The sequence below is a fragment of the Nanorana parkeri genome, unplaced genomic scaffold (assembly GCF_000935625.1).
Source record: "Nanorana parkeri isolate BGI_ZX_2015 unplaced genomic scaffold, ASM93562v1 scaffold10, whole genome shotgun sequence".
In the NCBI taxonomy this organism is placed as follows: domain Eukaryota; kingdom Metazoa; phylum Chordata; class Amphibia; order Anura; family Dicroglossidae; genus Nanorana; species Nanorana parkeri.
In genome coordinates this window covers 391,296-411,465 of record NW_017306278.1, presented here as the reverse complement: position 1 = coordinate 411,465, position 20,170 = coordinate 391,296, and the positions used below count along the sequence as shown (strand labels likewise).

General features: G+C 44.9%; 1 protein-coding gene across 1 annotated transcript in view; it reads left to right on the top strand.

Moving 5' to 3' along the window:
* Positions 1–18,606, top strand: part of SLC6A5 (solute carrier family 6 member 5) — a 73,359-nt gene extending 54,753 nt beyond the window's left edge. Inside the window, exons 12-16 of the mRNA XM_018554748.1 lie at positions 2,988–3,119; positions 4,112–4,211; positions 11,867–11,967; positions 15,551–15,718; positions 18,117–18,606. Of these exons, the coding sequence (XP_018410250.1) occupies positions 2,988–3,119; positions 4,112–4,211; positions 11,867–11,967; positions 15,551–15,718; positions 18,117–18,272 (657 nt within the window). The 3' untranslated portion in view covers positions 18,273–18,606. The remainder of the gene's footprint in view (positions 1–2,987; positions 3,120–4,111; positions 4,212–11,866; positions 11,968–15,550; positions 15,719–18,116) is intronic.
* The last annotated feature ends 1,564 nt before the right edge of the window (positions 18,607–20,170 follow it).

Below are 20,170 nucleotides of genomic sequence, written 5' to 3'. Positions count from 1 at the left end.
TGGAGAGAGAGCGGCGGGCGGGGGTGGGGGGGGGTGGGGGGGGGGTCGCAGAGTGTTTTGCGTTTAGACTGTAGAATTCAGTAGTGGGGAGACATTGACTGACTTCTATTCTCCCCCCAGGACCCGGCATTGCGTTTGTGGTGTACCCCGAGGCTCTCACCCGCCTTCCTCTTTCCCCTTTCTGGGCGATAATATTTTTCCTCATGCTGCTTACTCTGGGGCTGGACACAATGGTAAGACCTCCGGAGCTCATTAGTCAACGCTGACTTTACCGAAATATAATTCCATGTTTCCTGCTCAATGAAAATAAGAGACAGCAGAATAGAGTTGGGAGCAGAGACAGCAGATGGAGTGGATCTTATTGATCATATCATTAGCAATATTAGAAGATTATTAGTAATCATCACCATGGAAATTATTAACTAAACCACAAGAGAAAATAGGAGAAATCAATTTATGTTACAACTAGAGATGAGGAAACGTCTCAATGTATCACCAACACATATGAACATTCATGGCAATTGCTACTTCTGATACAATGAAATGTGACCTTTTTTTGAAACAATGTTTCTACCACTAGTCGGGTTCTTAAAGAATTCCAGGCAATCTATAAACGAACCCTTGCAATGTGGGGATAGCCGTACTGCGAGAGTTACTTTCAAGAATGACTGGAGATCTTCTTTAAAGGAGAACTATGGGGTTAAGGCTTTTCCTCATAGTTCTCCTTGGGGTAACGGGAGGACACAAACTAGCGTCCTCCCGTCACCCTAAGCTCAGTATATAGGGAGCTGCTGCTCGCGGTATACTGAGACGCCGCAGCTGAAGCGGATCCCGACACTACTGTTTGGATCCGCCCAGCTGCGTGAGTGACAGCTGGCTCTGCCTATCTAGAGGCAGAGCCAGCTGTACCCGCCCCCTCCCCCGTCCGTTCCGCCAGTCAGCGCTAGAGGATCAGAGCGGGGAGGGGGGAATCCAGTCCCTCTCCTGTCACGACTCTCTGCCGGCACAGGATCGAGAAGTTAGCGAGCGCCGGTATGTGTTCGCTCACCTCCCGATCTACTGAGCCGACCTGTGACAGTCTCATTGTCACAGGTCGGCTTAGATTATGAGGCTGAGTGAAAAGCAATCACCTCATAGTTCTCCTTTAAGTTTCCTGTAAAGTAATCGGAATTAAAACAAATTAAATTATCATATAATATCATAAAGGAATAACACGCTGGCTTAGCTGGAGATGGGCGGGCTGACTGACAGGCGGATTCCGGGTCTAGCACATGTGGATCAGGCCGGGATCTCACGTTCAGGCTGTTGAGACTCTCCCTTCGCACTTCTTAGTTGACCAGCACAATGATTTTATCCTGCAGCCAGGACTTATAATGTCAGCTTTTTGGGCTGGATGGATTTTTAACACAAGTAATATTCAAGCAAAGTAGCCTCTAGACATGTAGGCTGCGGAAACATTCAGTTCGGATATTTCATTATTTCGGATTCGGATCCGAAATTCAATTCAGTTCAGGTTTCGGATTCGGGGGAAATCCAAATTTTTGTTAGTTTCGGAGGAGTTTACGAATATTCGTTGCGAATATCACAGAAAACCAGAAACAGATATTAATACGAAAGCTGAATCTCCCAGACCCGAATGGCATTCTGGATCCGAATTTCTGATTTGCATTCGGGGAGCTCCCAAATGCCTGTCGGGTCTTTAGTACTATATGTATTTGGCTCGCAGACCTGTATGGCATTTGGGAGCTCCCCGAATGCAAATCGGAAATCTGGATCCTGGATGCCATTCGGTTCTGGGAGCCTCCGCTTTAGTATTATATGTATATAATGTATATGGCTCCCATGTTGCCGTAACGAAAATTCGTGTGCTGACCCATTCGGATGCATTAAACCGAAAAACACATCTGATTGGACAGAAAAGTCACATGTCCCATTCAGTTTAGTATCTGAAAGAAATTCGGATGGGATCTGAAATTCAGAAATGGAAATTTGGATTCGGACGCATTCGCATGCATTGGGATTTGGAAATTCGGATTGGGTCCGAATTTCGGAAAATTCATTGGAATTTTGATTCGGAACAAAACGAATGGCACGTGTCTAGTGGCCTCCTAATGGACAATTGCAAATAAGAGTTCCTAGAACAATAAAACACATTTTATTGTATGCTCATTGATGCAAATGGGGCTCATCACAGCTGTTGGATATTATATGGTAATGTTAAAAGAAAAACTATGAGGTCAGGGCTTTCCCCCATAGTTCTCCTTAGGGTAACGGGAGGACACAAACTAGCGTCCTCCCGTCACCCTAAGCTCAGTATATAGGGGGCTACAGCTTGCGGTATACTGAGACGCCGCAGCCGGGACGACATTACTGTCAAGGTCCACCCAGCTGCGTGATTGACAGCTGGCTCTGCCTATCTAGAGGCAGAGCCAGCTGTACCCGCCCCGTCCGTTCCGCCAGTCAGCGCTGGAGGATCGGAGCGGGGAGAGGGGGGAATCCCTGCAGGGAGCCGTGAGTGACAGTCACGGCTCTCTGCAGGGAGAGGATCGAGAAGTGAGCGAGCGACGGTATGTGTTCGCTCATTTCCCGATCTATTGAGCCGACCTGTGACAGTTTCATTGTCACAGGTCGGCTCGAACTATGAGGATGCGTGATTTTCACCCGCCTCATAGTTCTCCTTTAATTATTTTTATTGTGTTTAAATAAAAGGAAATGTTATAAGAAGATGACGAGAGGCAAAATACATTGATCCGAAAAAAAAACCCATATACTTTCTTTTTATGGGTTTGGCATCCTCCATATGCATCCTCCATATGCCACACTGAATCAGTGGAATGGGCAGGCATGGATACAACATGCGGGGGTGGGGGGGTAATGTAAATTCTAATGCTGGAGTAGCACTTATGGAAGTTCTTTTGTTTCAGTTGTGTGACGTCGTCGTTGTTTTCGGGTTCAATATTTGACTGACTTGTGTATCTTCTTCTCAGTTTGCCACCATTGAAACCATAGTGACTTCCGTTTCCGATGAATTCCCCAAATACCTGCGTACCCACAAGCCGCTGTTCACCTTAGTGTGCTGCTTGGGGTTCTTCGTCGCGGGGTTCCCCATGATTACGCAGGTCAGTGGAGACGTTATATAATCATTCACTTAAGTGGTGGGTGGGCATTGTGTCCATGGGGCGGACCCACAGCGTCCAATCAGATTGGGTGCTTTATCAAACAGGAAACAATGTTATTGTTACAATGTGTCCACTTACAATGAGATCCGATGATGAGTATTATCTGTGGAATATCTAAGATGAAGGGGTGACGTTTTCTAGTTCTTAGATGTTTGATCCCCTTCAGCCCAACGGTAACCCCCGAAACGTGTTGGCTTTTCCATGGGGATTCTAAATAAATTACTATTTTTGACTTTTACACGCGGGGTGGCGCTTCTATTCCTCATTCTATATGTACGTTTTTATTTCTGTCTGTGATCCCATTGGGGAGATTTTCTCTCACTTCCTGTCCCCGTGATAAGGGATTGGTTGTCCCCAGGACAGGAAGGCACAGACATCAATAAGAACATTGTCAGTTGTAACCCTTCCCCACTCCATTAAGTAAGTGGTTTTGTCTTTCGGAGAGATTTCCCCTTACTTCCTGTCCCGGCATCGGTGACAATGATCCTGGTGACCCCTGTGACCGGTTTAGAATGTGATGGGGAAAACCTCCAATTTTAAAGCCGTTGCCAAAACTGGAGGCCAATGGCGAGACTTGTTCTGGCGGCAACTGTCCAAGAGAGACTTTGTAGAGATTCCACTCACTTCCAGTTGTGTCTCAGGGACAGGAAGTGAAGGGAAATCTCTCCGAAAGGACATAGATAACAAAATATACACTGATAGGGATTCCATCCTTCCCTTCTCTACCCAAAAGAAATAAAAAGTTCTACACACACTTGATGTTGTATCGAGGGGTTGGCCATATCGGGACCTCTGAATACAGCAAGCTTTCTTTTTTTTGTCTACACTCAAATGTGGTTGAAGGTGGGCGGGGCTTTGGTGGTCCGACCCCCCTGATTGCAGATTTCTAACTGATATGGGAGCGGATCCTCTAAATTCTTTGTCACTTGCAGGGTGGGATCTACATGCTGCAGCTGGTGGACACGTACGCCGCGTCATATTCTCTCGTCATCATCGCCATCTTCGAGCTGGTTGGGATTTCTTATATTTATGGTAAGTAGGGATGAGTGAATCTTGGTGGAGAGAGAGAGAGAGATAACTTTTAAAATATAAATAATTCTATTAAATATAGAAACATGAAAGTTAAAAAGTAATGTATCCATATGAGGGTAGACATAGCGAATTTCTGTAATATAAGACCTACCACCAAACTAGGTCTCATTTTCGGGGTAGGTCTTATATTACAGAAATCCCTGAAGATAGCGCTAGGTCTTACTTTCGGGGTAGGTCTTACTTTCGGGGTAGGTCTTACTTTCGGGGTAGGTCTTACCTTTCGGGGTAGGTCTTACTTTCGGGGAAACACGGTATATATGTATATGTAATGTATAACTGAAATCTTTTAATCAAAATACATTTTAAAATATAGAAATGATTTTCAGAATGTGAGATTCCCCCCCCCGCTGTGTCCTGTGGTTCCTTCTGCACACTGCAGGACAAAATTGTAATGTGGAAGTCAGCAGGAGGAACCACGGAGCACAGTGGGGGAGTCGGCGTCTGACATTCACAGCAGCCAGGTCGGTCCGAGGCAGAAGAGGCACCCGCCTTGGATGCCGTGCTATGGGGGCACCCCTGATTTGGGCTCACTCCTTCCTCTGCATCGCCCAGCCATATGCTGACACTGACCGGCATTTTCCGATACTAAGGGGGTTATTCACAAAGCTGCCGAAGGCCGCCAAGTGAATGACCCAGCCGAAGAGAAGTGAGCCAAACTACGTTCGGCTATTTGCTCCGGCTCATTACAGCTGAAAATAGCAGGAAAAAAAAAAAGGATGAAAAATGTAAATAAATAGTAAAATTTCAAAATAAATAAAGATTAAAAGAAATAATTAAAAAAATTTGGCTAGCTCCACCCAACTGTTTCCTATTGGCCGGCACTTGCTAGAGTCTTCTAGCAGGTCCCAGCCAATGAATAACAACTGGGTGGAGCCGGCCTTGACATCACAGGATCTGGCCAATGAATAACAACTGGGCGGAGCTAGCAGTGACATCTAGCTCCACCCAACGGTTTGCTATTGGCTGGCACCTGCTAGAGTCTTCTAGCAGGTCCCAGCCAATGAATAACAACTGGGTGGAGCCGGCCGTGACATCACAGGATCACGGCACAGCAGTCATTTGCGGGCGAAAGGCCGGCCTTCGGCTGGCCGTTCGCCCCCTGCTTCGGCTGTCACTTCGGCTTAGTCAAGTAGAAGCATATGCCTTCGGCTCGGCTGAGCCACTCGGCCGCCTTTGGCTGTTGTACGAGCTATAGTGAATAGTCAATACAGCAGCCCTTCAGTTCAACTGAACCGAAGGGCTCCCACAACCGAAGTGAGGCGAAGGATCCGCCGCAGCTACGGCTGATCCTTCGGCAGCTTTGTGAATAACCCTTTAAGTGGAGGGGGCAGTATGAACCCTTTTCTTTGCAGAGAAACGTTGTCACCCAGCGACAGTCACTTTAATAGAATAAACCAATTTTGCAGACAATCTGTTACAATCGTACATACAAGAGATTACATTGGGCTGATACTGAGGTCAGCATTATACACATAGAGCTCCAGCAGAATGGGAGCAGATAATGAGGTCACAGCAATGAAATGAGTAGGCGGGAGCACTTTATGAATGGAATGTATCACCAGTACTGATTTATAGATTGGATAAAGGACAATGTGTAACTAAACTAAATCTACATGAACCGAAGGTGCCGCTGCGCCCAGAATGACTCGGCAGTTCCTGGTAATGCGCGTTGTTCGGCCCGGTACGCCGTCCTCACAAAGGAGATCCGCAGTGGAAATGTTCCAGTGAGTCAGAACCGCCATTGTGTTCTTGGCTGGAAGCGGAGGATCACGCTGCGTCTCCATCTGGGAGGCCCTTTAAGTAGAGTGTGAAGCCGTCTGCCTCTCGGAGAGATGCTATTTTGGTTTTACGACCATCACTTGTGTTAAAGACGGAATCATCTTCTGTTTACTGTTCCCAAAAGGAGAATTAGGCTCATCAGAACACATATGAGCAAAAAAAAAAAACGCAGCGCCTTGCCAAGAGACTTGATGATCGTCTTATTTACACAGATTAAACGCGCATTACACAATCACACGGAGCCATTAGGAGGGAATTATGTCGGTGTGTTTTTGATTCTTCAAGTAGTGCTGCTGTAATGGAGTTGAGATGTGATAGCCAGCACCGGTATAGTGTTTGGGGTGGGGGTGGGGGGGCAGGGATATAGAGGACAGAAAGAAAACGCCATGTTATTGGTTATAGTCCATGCCGCATGCTGCGTTGATGGTGGTAGACAGAGACTGAACAAGCTGCATATATCTGGAGAGAATCTCTAGAGAAGCTCATTGTTGCCCTCCCAGTGACTTCTCTGTATTGACCGTAATATCTCATCGCAGCTTTCCTCTAAATGTGCAACAATGTATCATTGACCGTGGCTAGCAGATTGGCAGGATGTAAGCCCAGTGCCTGCCAGGTGCAGAAAGCTACAGAGATAACATGCACAGCTTCCTGTGACCGAACCCTGTGCTGTATTATAAGAAACATGTAACCTGCCATCTTCTTATCACTTCTTCTGAAAATGCTAATTTCCTGCTGGTCCCACCGATGCAAATTGCTTCAATACTTTCTAAGTTAACGGCTCCAACAAAGTATTCAGATCACATGTCCTGACCTCACTCTCTGCACTCTTGTTCCGCACTGTTTTGCTTTTTTTTCTTTTCGCTGTTTGTCTGAATCTTGCTGGAAAGCCAAAGAAACAAAACCCGATAGTATAATAATGAGCTGTCACTGAACAAGAATGCTGCACATGCACACTGCTCACAGTTACAGGAAAACAATACAAGACATACAAAGTGCTACAATTCCGCATCCACGCATGCACACACTGCGCAGCCTACACTAGGGAGTCACTGAGCTTCTGTTATAGCTGCTCCACGATTTCCCAGCCATCTTAGCCAGAGGAAGAGCATCACGCGGGAATCACACCTTGATTCATTGACATTTCAGCAATCACAGAAAACGGGTTCTTGATCTTGGCAGTCTCTCTCTCTCTCTCTCTCTCTCTCTCGTAGTGAAGCTTCTAGTGTTATCCCAAAGTCCTTTGGTATAGTCCCATTTAAACTTGTGGTGCTTTGGGAGGGGGGCCCAAGATAAAATCTTGCACCAGGGCCCTTTGGTTAATAGTTCCGCCACTGGCATAGTCCTTTCATGACAGAAGCATTTCTGCTGTGCAGATTCTAGTACACACCACAGTACCATAAGTGCCATAGGTCAAACTATGTCAAAAGGTCAAACTATTGTTGGTTCTTATTGGCACAGCTGCTATAAAACATGGGTGTTTGACCAAGAGCTCCTCTAAACAATGGGAACAGCTGAAAAATGTGTACAATGTTGGGAAATGTCCAATACAATAGGTACATTGTATCATTTGCAAATGGCCGATATGAGAGAAAGGGAAGTAGTAGTTCAGGGCCAGGCATTTGTGAGAGAGAGAGGTTTCAGGTAATGATTGAAGATACACCTGTGACGGACTGAACCGTCACTGGGGCTGCTGGAGGAGACTGAGGGCTAGCCTCCTTCCTACTGACTATGGACCTAGAACTATGGAGACCCCCCCTCAGACCTCTTGGGGTTACATGGAACCATTCTCCTAGGTTTATGTGTGGAGTGAAAATACTGCATGTTTCCCCCGACATTACATTTCAGTGACCCCGTGTTCATTATAGGCAGCAGGCTGTCGTGAGTGGCCATTGTTGCGATGATCTGATTAAGGACATTCATTAAGTTCAAAGAGTGTTTGTGCTTAAGGAATTCCAATGCAGCACCCGGCTGTCTGGGGGAGGGGACACACTGAACTCTAATCTGATTCTGTGAGGTATAAACTCTGTGCGCTTTCTTCAATAAACCAGTTCTTGGTTTCCTCTTCAACATTGGTGTTGTCTGATGACTGAGGAGTTTGGATTTCTGTCCTAATATATTGGTTTCATCCAATAATTAGGCAGGTTTGGGCTGATGACACTGGAATTCTGGTTCCAGCGGAGAGGAAGCTTATTCCTGACGAAGGTACCCAGTCGGAGTACCAGGCGGTCCGTCACAACGCCCCATTGCTTACCATCTAACTGCTCCGTTATGTATTATGGACACCAATAATAATAATAATCTTATATAATATAATACGTAGGTTTTACTTTCACCTTGCCTCTCTGCAAATCTGCCTCTAACTGGTCCTTCCTCATTGAGAGACCACCCCATACCATACACATTAGTCTTTCCCCTTTATCCCTCCTCCAGCCTACAGATTGCATCTCCTTAGTTGCATCCATCATACAGCACACAAACATTGATCTTTCCCCTGTATCTCTCCAGCACACACTCTCCAGTTTCCCCTCTGAAGACTCCTCCGTCTGCAGTCACTCACTCCCAGCACACAAATAATAATGATTACAATACCCCTTCTACTTGCCCTATTCACTGGAAGATACAAATTCCATATAGAATATGCTGAGCTGCTTTCTTTAATTTGGCCACGAGAGGGCAGAGTGGTACTTGACGATTGAAGGCCCATCCAAATGCATGGCCGAGCAGTAAAACACACATGTGGGGCAGAGTACCATGTACCAGTTTTATAAGTTGTTTTTCTTCAACTTTTCTTTATTTTAGAACATAAAAACACACACAATGTAAACACAGCAGAACACGTGTGAAATGCAGGTCAATGCACATACATACAAGAAAATGCATCCATTAACAACATGCACAGCCACAAACATGAAATGTGAATCCATCCTGACATTGTTTAGCTCAGGGGTGGGCAACCTCGGCACTCCAGCTATTTTGGAACTACAAGTCCCATGAGGCATTGCAAGACACTGAGAGCCACATGCATGACCCCAAGAGGCAGAGGCATGATTAGATTTGTAGTGATAGCACAGCTGGAATGCTGAGGTTGCCTAACACTGGTTTAGCTATATTGAGCAATGATACCTCTTGTATCTTCTGTGCTAATGGTGGAGCTGTAGTCTCTCTTTTGACAAGCAGATGGCACTGCCACCCCTGTCATTTAGACTGAGCACACAGTTCTGTTCTTGCTGACTGTGTTCCCTATTCAGACATTGCTATTGCAGGACTGAACAGGAATCAATCAGCTTTATAATGCTTAGCATCTGCCACTGACTGCGGATCCCACTCTGATCAAGGTTCAAATGGGGGAGCAGATGAATCTCTCCCTGTATGTATATATTAATCTTGCTGCTGCATTAAAAAGCCAACCTAACCCTACTTAATATGTCCATTGGCAAAAAAAACTTGTATGTAGAAACTACTGAGCTGCATTCTTCAATTGTACCACTAGATGGCAGAGTGCTGCTTGAATTTTGAATGCTTCGAGTGCCCACAGTAGAGTCTTCCTAAAACACATTGGGGGGAATTTATCATAGCAATTGCGAGTGTTTGAACTTGCACGGAATATATTTGCACCAGATTTATGATGCGAGTGTAGTTTCATTGATAAATGAGGTTTAATAGACTCCAGGAAAGAAGACTCGTACCTGCGGGCAAAAAGCTTAAAGGAGAACTATGAGGGGAGTGCTTTTCTCCATAGTTCTCCTTAGGGTAACGGGAGGACACAAACTAGCGTCCTCCCGTCACCCTGAGCTTAGTATACCGCGAGCTACAGCTTGCGGTATACTGAGACGCCGCAGTATACCGCGAGCTACAGCTGGCGGTATACTAAGACGCCGCTGCTGAAGCGGATCCCGACAATTATGTCTGGATCTGCCCAGCTGTGTGACTGACAGCTGGCTCTGCCTATCTAGAGGCAGAGCCAGCTGTACCCGCCCCTCCCCCGTCCGTTCTGCCAGTCAGCGCTGGCGGATCGGAGCGTGGAGGGGGGAATCCAGCCCCCTCCCCCTGTTACGGCAGAGAGCCGTGACAAGATCGAGAAGTGAGCGAATGCCGGTATGTGTTCGCTCTCTTCCCAATATACTGAGCTGACCTGTGACAGTCTCATTGTCACAGGTCGGCTAGAACTATGAGGTGAGTGGAAATCACTCACCTCATAGTTCTCCTTTAACTGTCGCTTCTTGAAGAAGTGGTCACGGGGACTTCTTAAGTAGCGATTGTTTTGTTAGGCGATCCTCCAGTTTCAGACAGACGCAGAACAAGTGCAGATGACAATAGGTACAAAAAACGTGCAATTGAAAAAGTAGTGCCAGTATAGGTCAAACCAGTGGCACATGTTAAAAGACAGATTTGCACATACAAAAAATGATTTAAGGGGCTAAAACTTTCACAATTGCTTTGATAAATTCCCCCCAATGTATTTATGGATCTCACTTCCATCATAGATCATGTATGTATAAGTTACTCCTGCAATAAATATAATTTGTGTGACTACCAAGAAGGAAGCTGTCCCTGCCATTAAAAAGACCAGTTAGTTGTCTTTGTCTCCCCCACCAATAGTTCCCGGTCCTCCTTAACCCTAATACTTACTATGTACATTGGCAAGTTATATATAGAAACTACTGAGCTGCATTCTTCAATTCTACCACTAGATGGCAGAGCGCTGCGTGAATTCTGAAAGCACTGAGTGCCCATAGCAGAGTCTTCCTAATATAGATGGTACTTGTGGGTCTCACTTTCATCACAGATCCAAAAATAAATTCCTCATGTTAGGACAGTGGGTTATTCTATGGACTTGTACAGAACAGACGGCTTATAGTACAGATACAGCCTAATATTATAGAGCTATTCAGTCCAAACTTCTGTGATGGTAAACATACGACCTTCTATTTAAGGAAGGTTCTTCTGTGCTTCTCACTAGGCAGGTGGGGGGCTTTTTTTTATTCCTCTTAGTCCACCTTAACATTACATGTCTGGTTGTCCTTCAGTGCCCACAGAGATACATGGTAGTATGATGAAGCGGATACAATGCTGATTATTACCATGTTTTAAGGCAGTTTTGCATTTCCAGAAGAGCAAAAAACCACGCACAGGAAAATGCAGCAAAAGACATATAAAATGCAGCTTGATGCACACAAATAAAAGAACGGGCGAGCATTAATGACATGCAAAGCTGCATACATTTAATGTGAATCCACCCTGACATCATTCAGCTGCATTGTTATAATACTGAACAATGATATCTCCATTATCTGATATCCTACCAGTGGAGCTGTCATCTCTATACTGACCACTAGATGGCACTGCTGCCCCTTTCCTTATACTGATCACAGTGTTCTGCTCTCAATGACTTCTATCACACTACAGACTTGAGAAGTGGAACTCACTCTACCTTTCCCAAGTTCCTGTCACAGATCAATATTGATGTCCTCATGTCCTCATGTGCAGTCAAGTAGAGAGTCACAGCGCACTCCTGACTTAGAAGCCCCATACAATGTGTGTGTGTGTGTGTGTGTGTGTTAATGGCGCCGCAAGTACTTACAAAACAGAAAAAATGGTCACCAGCACTCCCTTTATTCATTCTTGCAGGTCATATCACCATCCGTGGTGACGTGGTGATATGACCTGCAAGAATGAATAAAAGGATCTCATTTTGAAGAAAACTTGGAGTGCTGGTGAACGTTTTTTTTCTTGTTTTGCATGTCCTCATGTGTGTACAGGGGTCTACATTGTGCTGCCCTTTGAAGTCTGAACTTTTCAGTATTTATTTGCTCCAGGTCTGCAGAGATTCTGTGAAGACATCGAGATGATGATCGGATTTCAGCCCAATCGCTTCTGGAAGGTTTGCTGGGCTTTCGTCACGCCGACTATTTTAACCGTAAGCAGAATTTGTGATTTTTTCAATGCACAGTAAGGTCGGTAGTCTGCTGGTCATATAAGTGGGTGTGATGGTCAGGTGCCCACAGGTTTCGGTGCATATAGTGTATCTGGTGTGTGAATAATGACATATTAATGGGCGGATTTGGGAATCTATGGCTTGTAGAATTACAAGCCCGGGATTAGACGTTCCCAGAACATTGGTGTGCTGGACCCCAGAGGGTTTCATACAGAAGATACACTCAATGTATTGAAGGATGTAAAACAAAACCCCCCAAGCTGGTTGTCTCTGTCCCCGTCTGTATCACCCGGTAACATCCTTCTACCGAGAAATGAAATGAAATTTAAAATGGTCAGTTCACAAAATTATATACTTTTTAAAGTGCCTGTAAACGCAGGAATGAAACCCTTAAAATACATCCAAGTCCCCTAACAATGTACAACAATGTATCTTATTTGTGTATCACTCGGCTGTAGATCCTCCAATCATCTCTGAATTGGCGCTGACACTGTCCTTCCTTCTGGAGGGGGGCTACGTCTGTTCCCCATGGCCCCTGTGTGCGTTGTACAGTAGTCACCGCTCCAAGATCACTCCCGGGATGGACTACAATCTCATGTTTCGTTTACTAATTTGTATTGAGATTGTAGTCCATCCCGGGAGCGAGCTTGGAGCGCTGACTACTTTACAACACACCCTGTGACCATGGGGAACAGATGTAGCCCCCCTCCAGAAGGAAGGACAAAAGGTTTTTAAACTGATGCTCTGTATTTTTTCCCCATTGTATTTAATCTTTATTTTAGAAATAAACATTTAAAACAGGCTGTACTTATGACACTGAAGCTGATTTCTTTCAGACTGTCTCTCTGTAATTGAAACTCCATATCATCTAAACAGAGCATGCAAGGAAGGATGGGAGTCTCTCCACTGACTTATTCTGTTGTGTGTGTAATTTAAGCTATGGCCCAATGTTACCCTTAAACCCCTCCCCCCTGTATCTAGTTTAAAAAAAATCTAAATATATACCTTAAATCCATCTGCCTACTGCCTGATCACATGACATCAGCGGTCCTTCCTCTTCTTGTCCCACATCATTCTTTACTGAAGGGCATTCATGTAGTGAGGCATGGACACCATTATGTACAGCAGTACTGTGAACCCAGCTGGTGTGGTGATGCACCCCTAAGGGGCGTCCTCAGGCTGGGTGTCATCCTTAGCGGCTGCCAGCTGTCACCCACTGGTACGTCATCATGCTCCTTGACACGCACGTGTGTTATGACATCATGTACACTTAGCTGCCAGCGGCCATCTTGGTGATGGACCCTGGCAAAGAGAGGAGGGGACGTTCATCCAGCAGGATAAGGTATGCTTTCGGGTCCCCTCCTCTCTTGTGCCGATCCATGACCGAGTGCCCGACTTTTCAGAGGGGGTGACTGTTAGTCATTTTGGTGTCACCCCCTCTAATGGTGTCACCCGGTGTGGGCCGCACCTCCCTTGTGTTGCCACTGGGCATGTCCATGACACCCTGGGCTCACAAAAACAGGAAGTGTCATTCAACCTGAAAGATGTGCTGGTGGACGGAGCAGAGTGTCTGTGGGGTGAGTGAGTATTGCAAAAAAAGTTGATTTTTTTTATTTCTTTACACTCTGAGCAATTTACTTATTAATTATTTAAAAAGTCTTCTAAGCTATTTAACTAAACAATTGTTTTGTTTTTTTAAACAGTGACTATAAATGTAACTATGATATGTGTTCATGTACAAATATTCAAAGGAAACATAAATATTGAATAAAACCGAATTTAAAGCCATGACCATAATAAAGAAAACAGATACATTCCCAATGTATATGTTTGAATCCAATGACTGAAGTAACCGCAACCTAACTTCACTAACTTAACTTCACTGACAAAGCTAAAGTAACCCCATAGTCAATGCTTTGCCAACACTAATCCTTCCTGCTTGCAGTTCATCCCTTTAGACACTAGGTGTCAGCAAAGCACATTGATTGGCCTATAAACATAAATTATAGAAACAGAATTAATTATATAGCATATAGGCAGCTAGCTAATGAATAATATATCCAAATTGGTGGCACAAATCCACTGTGTCAGCAGATAATGATCTGTTTTACTTTGCACAGACTGTCTCCAGTTATGGGTCTGGTTATTACATAAAGAATACATTTTTGCCTACGCTACAGCAGGAAAAAATATATTATTTTGCTGCTGAAGATCACGTGGTTTCAGGAATAATACTGAGATAGGGGCAGATCAAACGCTCTTCCTGGGGACTTTTGGGTGATGGTAAATTTGCTCACTTTAATAAATCAGAGTCATTTGTTTTTTTTTTTTTTGTTCCCTTCATTAAAGTACTTATATTTTACAATGAATGGAGTCAGGGAAAGTTGAAGCAAGACATTCAGCGAGAGGAATGTCATAGCAAGCAAGCAATAGCTTTGCAATTTAATCACTTAAATGGCCGCAAATGTTGCAGCAATCACCAGCTATGTGCCATTTACAAAAACAGCAATGTGCACTTAAAGGGGCCGATTTTTAAACTATCTGCACAACTTTTCACTGTGCGAACGAGACTCGCAGTGTTGTATGGCCACTAGGTGTAGCAGAGGAAATTCCAATGTCCCGGGGCATATACATGAGCACCCATAGGTATATACATGACCCACCATGGGTATATGCATTAACCACCATGGGTTTATACATGACCAACCATGGGTATATACATGACCAACCATGGGTATATACATGACCAACCATGGGCATATACATGGCCAACCATGGGTATTTACATGACCCACCATGGGTATATACATGAAACACCATGAGTAGCTGCATGGGCGACTATGGGTATATACATAAGCCACCATGGGTATTTACATGAGCCACCATGCGTATATACATGACCAACCACGGGTATATACATGGCCAACCATGGGTATATATATGGCCAACCATGGGTATATATATGAACCAGCATGGGTATATACATGAACCACCATGGGTATATACATGAACCAGCATGGGTATATACATGAACCAGCATGGGTATATACATGAACCAGCATGGGTATATACATGAACCAGCATGGGTATATACATGAACCAGCATGGGTATATACATGAACCAACATGGGTATATACATGAAAAAAAAGGAATGTGAGTTCTCCACTCCATCAGGAGAGGCATCCAAAGCAATGTACTATACTACAGTAATCTCCATATAGTTGGGATGTTTATTAAAGGTTCCAGGAAAACCAACAAATGTCAGGGATCTGAATTCTCTTCATCAGCGCTGTAGGCAAAAATAACTCGGATCCTCTTAGTTGTCACAGAATAAGTCTCTCCAGGGGAAGACCCCCGTCTATTCCAAAACTTTGGATTTCCCTTGACTTGTTATCCTTGTGACAAATAGAGAAGGTGAACCTCCCCAGCAGGAGCATGGAGAGCAATGAAAATCTGGCCGAGGTTCCAACCCCATATCACTCTACCCAAAACTAAATATGAAAATTTCAGATACACTTTAACATCATTTAACATTAAATTTGTTTCTTATGTTTCTCCTTCCAGTTTATCTTGTGCTTCAGCTTTTACCAATGGGAGCCGATGACTTACGGTAGCTACCATTACCCGTCGTGGTCCATGATCCTCGCGTGGTTGATGTTGATTTGTTCCGTCATCTGGATTCCGATCATGTTTGTCATCAAAATGCATCTGGCTCCGGGCAATTTTATTGAGGTAACTAACAGCATCTCAATCATTATTTCGTCTCCTGGTTTTGCATACTAAACGCTGCTCGTCTGCGTCCGCTGCAGTCGGCGAGGTTAGCGGCATCCAATGAGCAGGGGAACAGCTGGGACATAAAAAACATTACAATGCGCTCCGTGGCGGGCGAACACCTTGCCAAAATGTCGCATACGCCCCGGACCAGCCATCCGTCTCCGCAGCAGTATTTTGTTTCGTTTTTTTACAAGTGCTCATCTGGGAGGTCGAGGTGTCAAAGTGGCAATTTAACAGAGATTAAAAAATAATGCAATAGAAGCTCAATTAAAATAATGCAATAAAAGCTCAATTTATTTTAATGGCTAATAAACCATTAATGACTTTATTTTTTTTTTACCAGGCCGGGAGTTTGTTTCGATACTGTTTCATAAAAAAAAAAAAATATAATCACCTATCTATCAAAGTGCATTTTCAGTAAATGGAAACGGCGTCCTAAATGAAGGCCATTTCTAGTCTCTATTCGCCGGTCGCTCGATTAGCAAAAGCAATTATTCGCTAAATAATTAAAATCTCCATCGCCAAACTTTTATTTTTTTATACGCAGTTTTCTGTGTATACTTCGGAGGATTATCATCATCAACAGGGATTCCAGTCACTTGGACATCGCAGAGGTGACCGGGTGGAGTCACTAAAGGAGAACTATGGGGTCAGGGCTTTTCCCCATAGTTCTCCTTAGGGTAACGGGAGTAAACAAACTAGCGTCCTCCCGTCACCCTAGGCTCAGTATATAGGGAGCTGCTGCTCGTGGTATACTGGGACGCCTTAGCTGAAGCGGATCCTGACAATTGTGCCGGGATCCGCCCAGCTGCTGGCCTGGCCGCAAAGGATCTTGGGGCGGGCGCATGCGCAGCTCGGATTTTGGGCTGGGAGACGAGCAGAGACGCAAGGTAAGTCTATGGACGCATGCACTCGCATGTAGACACCGCTGGATCGGAAGTGCCTGCAAGCAGAGAGGACTCAGCGCTGGATCGGAGAGCCGCCGCACCACTGGAGGGACAGATGAAAACATCAGGAAAGAAGAGTAAGATCGGATTAAGAGACGTCATTTAGGGTAAGTGCTGACATTAACATTGGGGGGAGGGAAAAAGGGAAACAAAATTATTCTTTAATGTCACTTTAAGAAAAGTCTTGGCAGCTTCTGAAACATTGTTTAAAAGTCCAAGTTCTCTTTGATACCTGGACCTTCCAGGGCAACAATGTAACAAGGAGACATGAAAGGTTAAAGTTGGAGATTACTGTGATGGACTGAACCGTCACTGGGGCTGCTGGAGGAGCCTGAGGGCTAGCCTCCTTCCTATTGACTATGGACCTAGAACAATGAGACCCCCCCTCAGGCCTCTTGGGGTTACATGGAACCATTCTCCTAGGTTTATGTGTGGAGTGAAAATACTGCATGTTTCCCCCGACATTACATTTCAGTGACCCCGTGTTCGTTATAGGCAGCAGACTGTCTGGAGGGGCTATTGTTTGGGATGATGGAATCAAGCTCTTATCTAGTAAAAGGACATTCATTAGGTTCAAAGAGCGTCCGTGCTTAAAGGAATTCCAATGCGGCACCCGGCTGTCTAGGGGTGGGAACTGTTCAACACACTGAACTCTTATCTGATTCTGTGAGTTATAAACTCTGTGTGCTTTCTTCAATAAACCAGTTGTTTATTGTCTACATACATTGGCATGTGAGATTGAAGTTGTTCAGTGTGACTTGCTACAAAGTTACAATGCAGCAGACTGATTACTGGGTGAGGGGAGACCGAGGAAATGCTTCCTCCTCTTCTCAGCAGACTGATCAGTGGGGGAGGCGAGACTGAGGAAATGCTTCCTCCTCTTCTCAGCAGACTGATCAGTGGGGGAGGCGAGACTGAGGAAATGCTTCCTCCTCTTCTCAGCAGACTGATCAGTGGGGGAGGCGAGACTGAGGAAATGCTTCCTCCTCTTCTCAGCAGACTGATCAGTGGGGGAGGCGAGACTGAGGAAATGCTTCCTCCTCTTCTCAGCAGACTGATCAGTGGGGGAGGCGAGACTGAGGAAATGCTTCCTCCTCTTCTCAGCAGACTGATCAGTGGGGGAGGCGAGACTGAGGAAATGCTGCCTCCTCTTCTCAGCAGACTGATCAGTGAGGGAGGCGAGACTGAGGAAATGCTTCCTCCTGCCTACACCAGAATGATGACATCATCTGAGCCTAAGCAAAGTCACTGACTGGAGTTCAAGTGCGGCTTTTAATGATATATGGTGAAGTTTTCTTGAAACATTATACTGCTGTTGTATATTGTGACATGTCAGGAATTTATGAATGTAGACTTGTAAAATGACTGAAAGGTCCGCTTTGATCAACGTTTCTCCTTTTCTTTTGCAGAGGCTTAAATTGGTGTGTTCCCCACAGCCGGACTGGGGCCCGTTCCTGGCCAAGCATCGCGGGGAACGTTACAAGAACATGATCGACCCGCTGGGTACCTCCTCACTGGGACTGAAACTTCCCGCTAAGGATTTCGAGCTAGGAACACAGTGCTAGTATATATGGTGTCTGTACCTTTGCTGTACAGTCTTCACCCATTAGTCACGATGTCCTCCTCCCTCCCTCACTTCTTTCTCCAACAGTGCAGGTGGTCTCTTAGATATACTGTAGGACCCCCCTTGTTGCATGCAGTAGCCGAACGCCTATACCGACCACCCTGCTACTCGTTGCTTCCCTCTAGTGTCCATAACATTTTGTTTGACTGCCAAATATCAGCAGTGCCTCGACAATGATTGTCCAGCTGCAGAGAAATAGTTTAATTTTATAAGAGGAAAAATGTGTAGAAATAACGATGACTCCACAACACTATCTACCCTGCATCAGAAGTATTCCATAGATGACCATTTCTACATGTGTCCTCTTTTCATTTTAAAGGTCAGCAACATATTCAAGACGTTTGAGTTGAGTTCCCTTTGATCTTCAGAGTGCTGAGGTCTCCTCTGCCATTCCATAGCTTGGTATAGGTTCTGTGAATTTTCCATCTTCTAGTTCTTCTCAAGTCTTGAAGTGTTCTTCCAGAGAAATTCGACCGCCCCCCCCCCTCCCTGTCAGTCATGGCTCCCTGCAGGGATTCCCCTCCTCCCTGCTCCGACCCTCCAGCGCTGACTGGCGGAACGGACAGGGGAGGGGGCGGGTACAACTGGCTCTGCCTCTAGATAGGCAGAGCCAGCTGTCAATCACGCCGCTGGGTGGATCTCCACAGTGATGTTGGGATCCGTCCCGGCTGCGGCCGTCTCAGTATACCACGAGCTGTAGCTGGCGATATACTGAGCTTTGGGTTACGGGAGGACACTAGTTTGTGTCCTCCCGTGACCCTGGGGAGAACTATGGGGAAAAACACTTACCCAATTGTTCTCCTTTAAGCTTACTGTGTTAATTAGACTTTTTAGTTAGAAGTAAACGCCAGCTGTACGTTGATGTCTGGTATGAATAAATGAAGTGGATGGAATGTCCAGTCATGTGATGACCATGACTGGACCATATGTGCTCATCACATGATGGGTCTGTTTTTTGTTTTTGCCCGTCATGATTTTAATTAATTATCCAAAAAAAAGCATCAACTATGTTTTATGAACGAGAAAGGTAATTGAAGGCCCTAGTTTTAGTGTGACCATCCAGATCAGTCAACTAAATTCTGACCTGGAACTACCAATTTTTGCCTGTAGAACTTCTTCCATGGTTCCTTTGGGTCAGCCTGGTTGGCAAGTTAAAGATCTGAAGGAAAGGTTCTCATGGTATAGCATTGGTGCTCTTTTTTGTTCTGTTATGCAATAACATCTTCTCTGAGAGAGTCCTTCTAGAAGACCGCTCAAAGGCTTCCTGTCCAGTCTTAGCATCTCCTTATCTACATAACCACGACTGACCTAGTTGACTCTCACAATCTTTCCTATTCGCAGGGTCTATCCTGCCGACTATGCAAATTGTTAAGTCCCCCGACTTTCAAACATCCTTTCGGTAAAAAAATAAATGGTGTTGACAGTCTAGAGATCAGATTATCCGTTGACTTTGATTGCTGACCGATAATGATTTCAATTCACTTTCTTGCCCACCAACCGAGAAAATTAGCGTAAGTTAGAAGCACAATTTCCATTTCAACGAGCGCGCTATTCAAGATGAAAAAGTCTTTTGAAAGCTTTTCGGAAATTTGCAGTGGACAACCATTCCAATACCATTATGCATTGCAAGTGCCACAAAATTCGATTTGATAAGTTAAGTTTTATGACGCCATGCGATAATCCGATGTCTTCCATGAACTGGCTCTAAACTGGAGCTCTTTAAATGCATTCTCTAACTACATAAATATTTGCTTTTTGCTTTTTTATTCCATTAGGCTCATTAGGCATTCCATTTTCACCTCCTGAAGCCATTATATAATTTGTGCCTAATTTTCAATT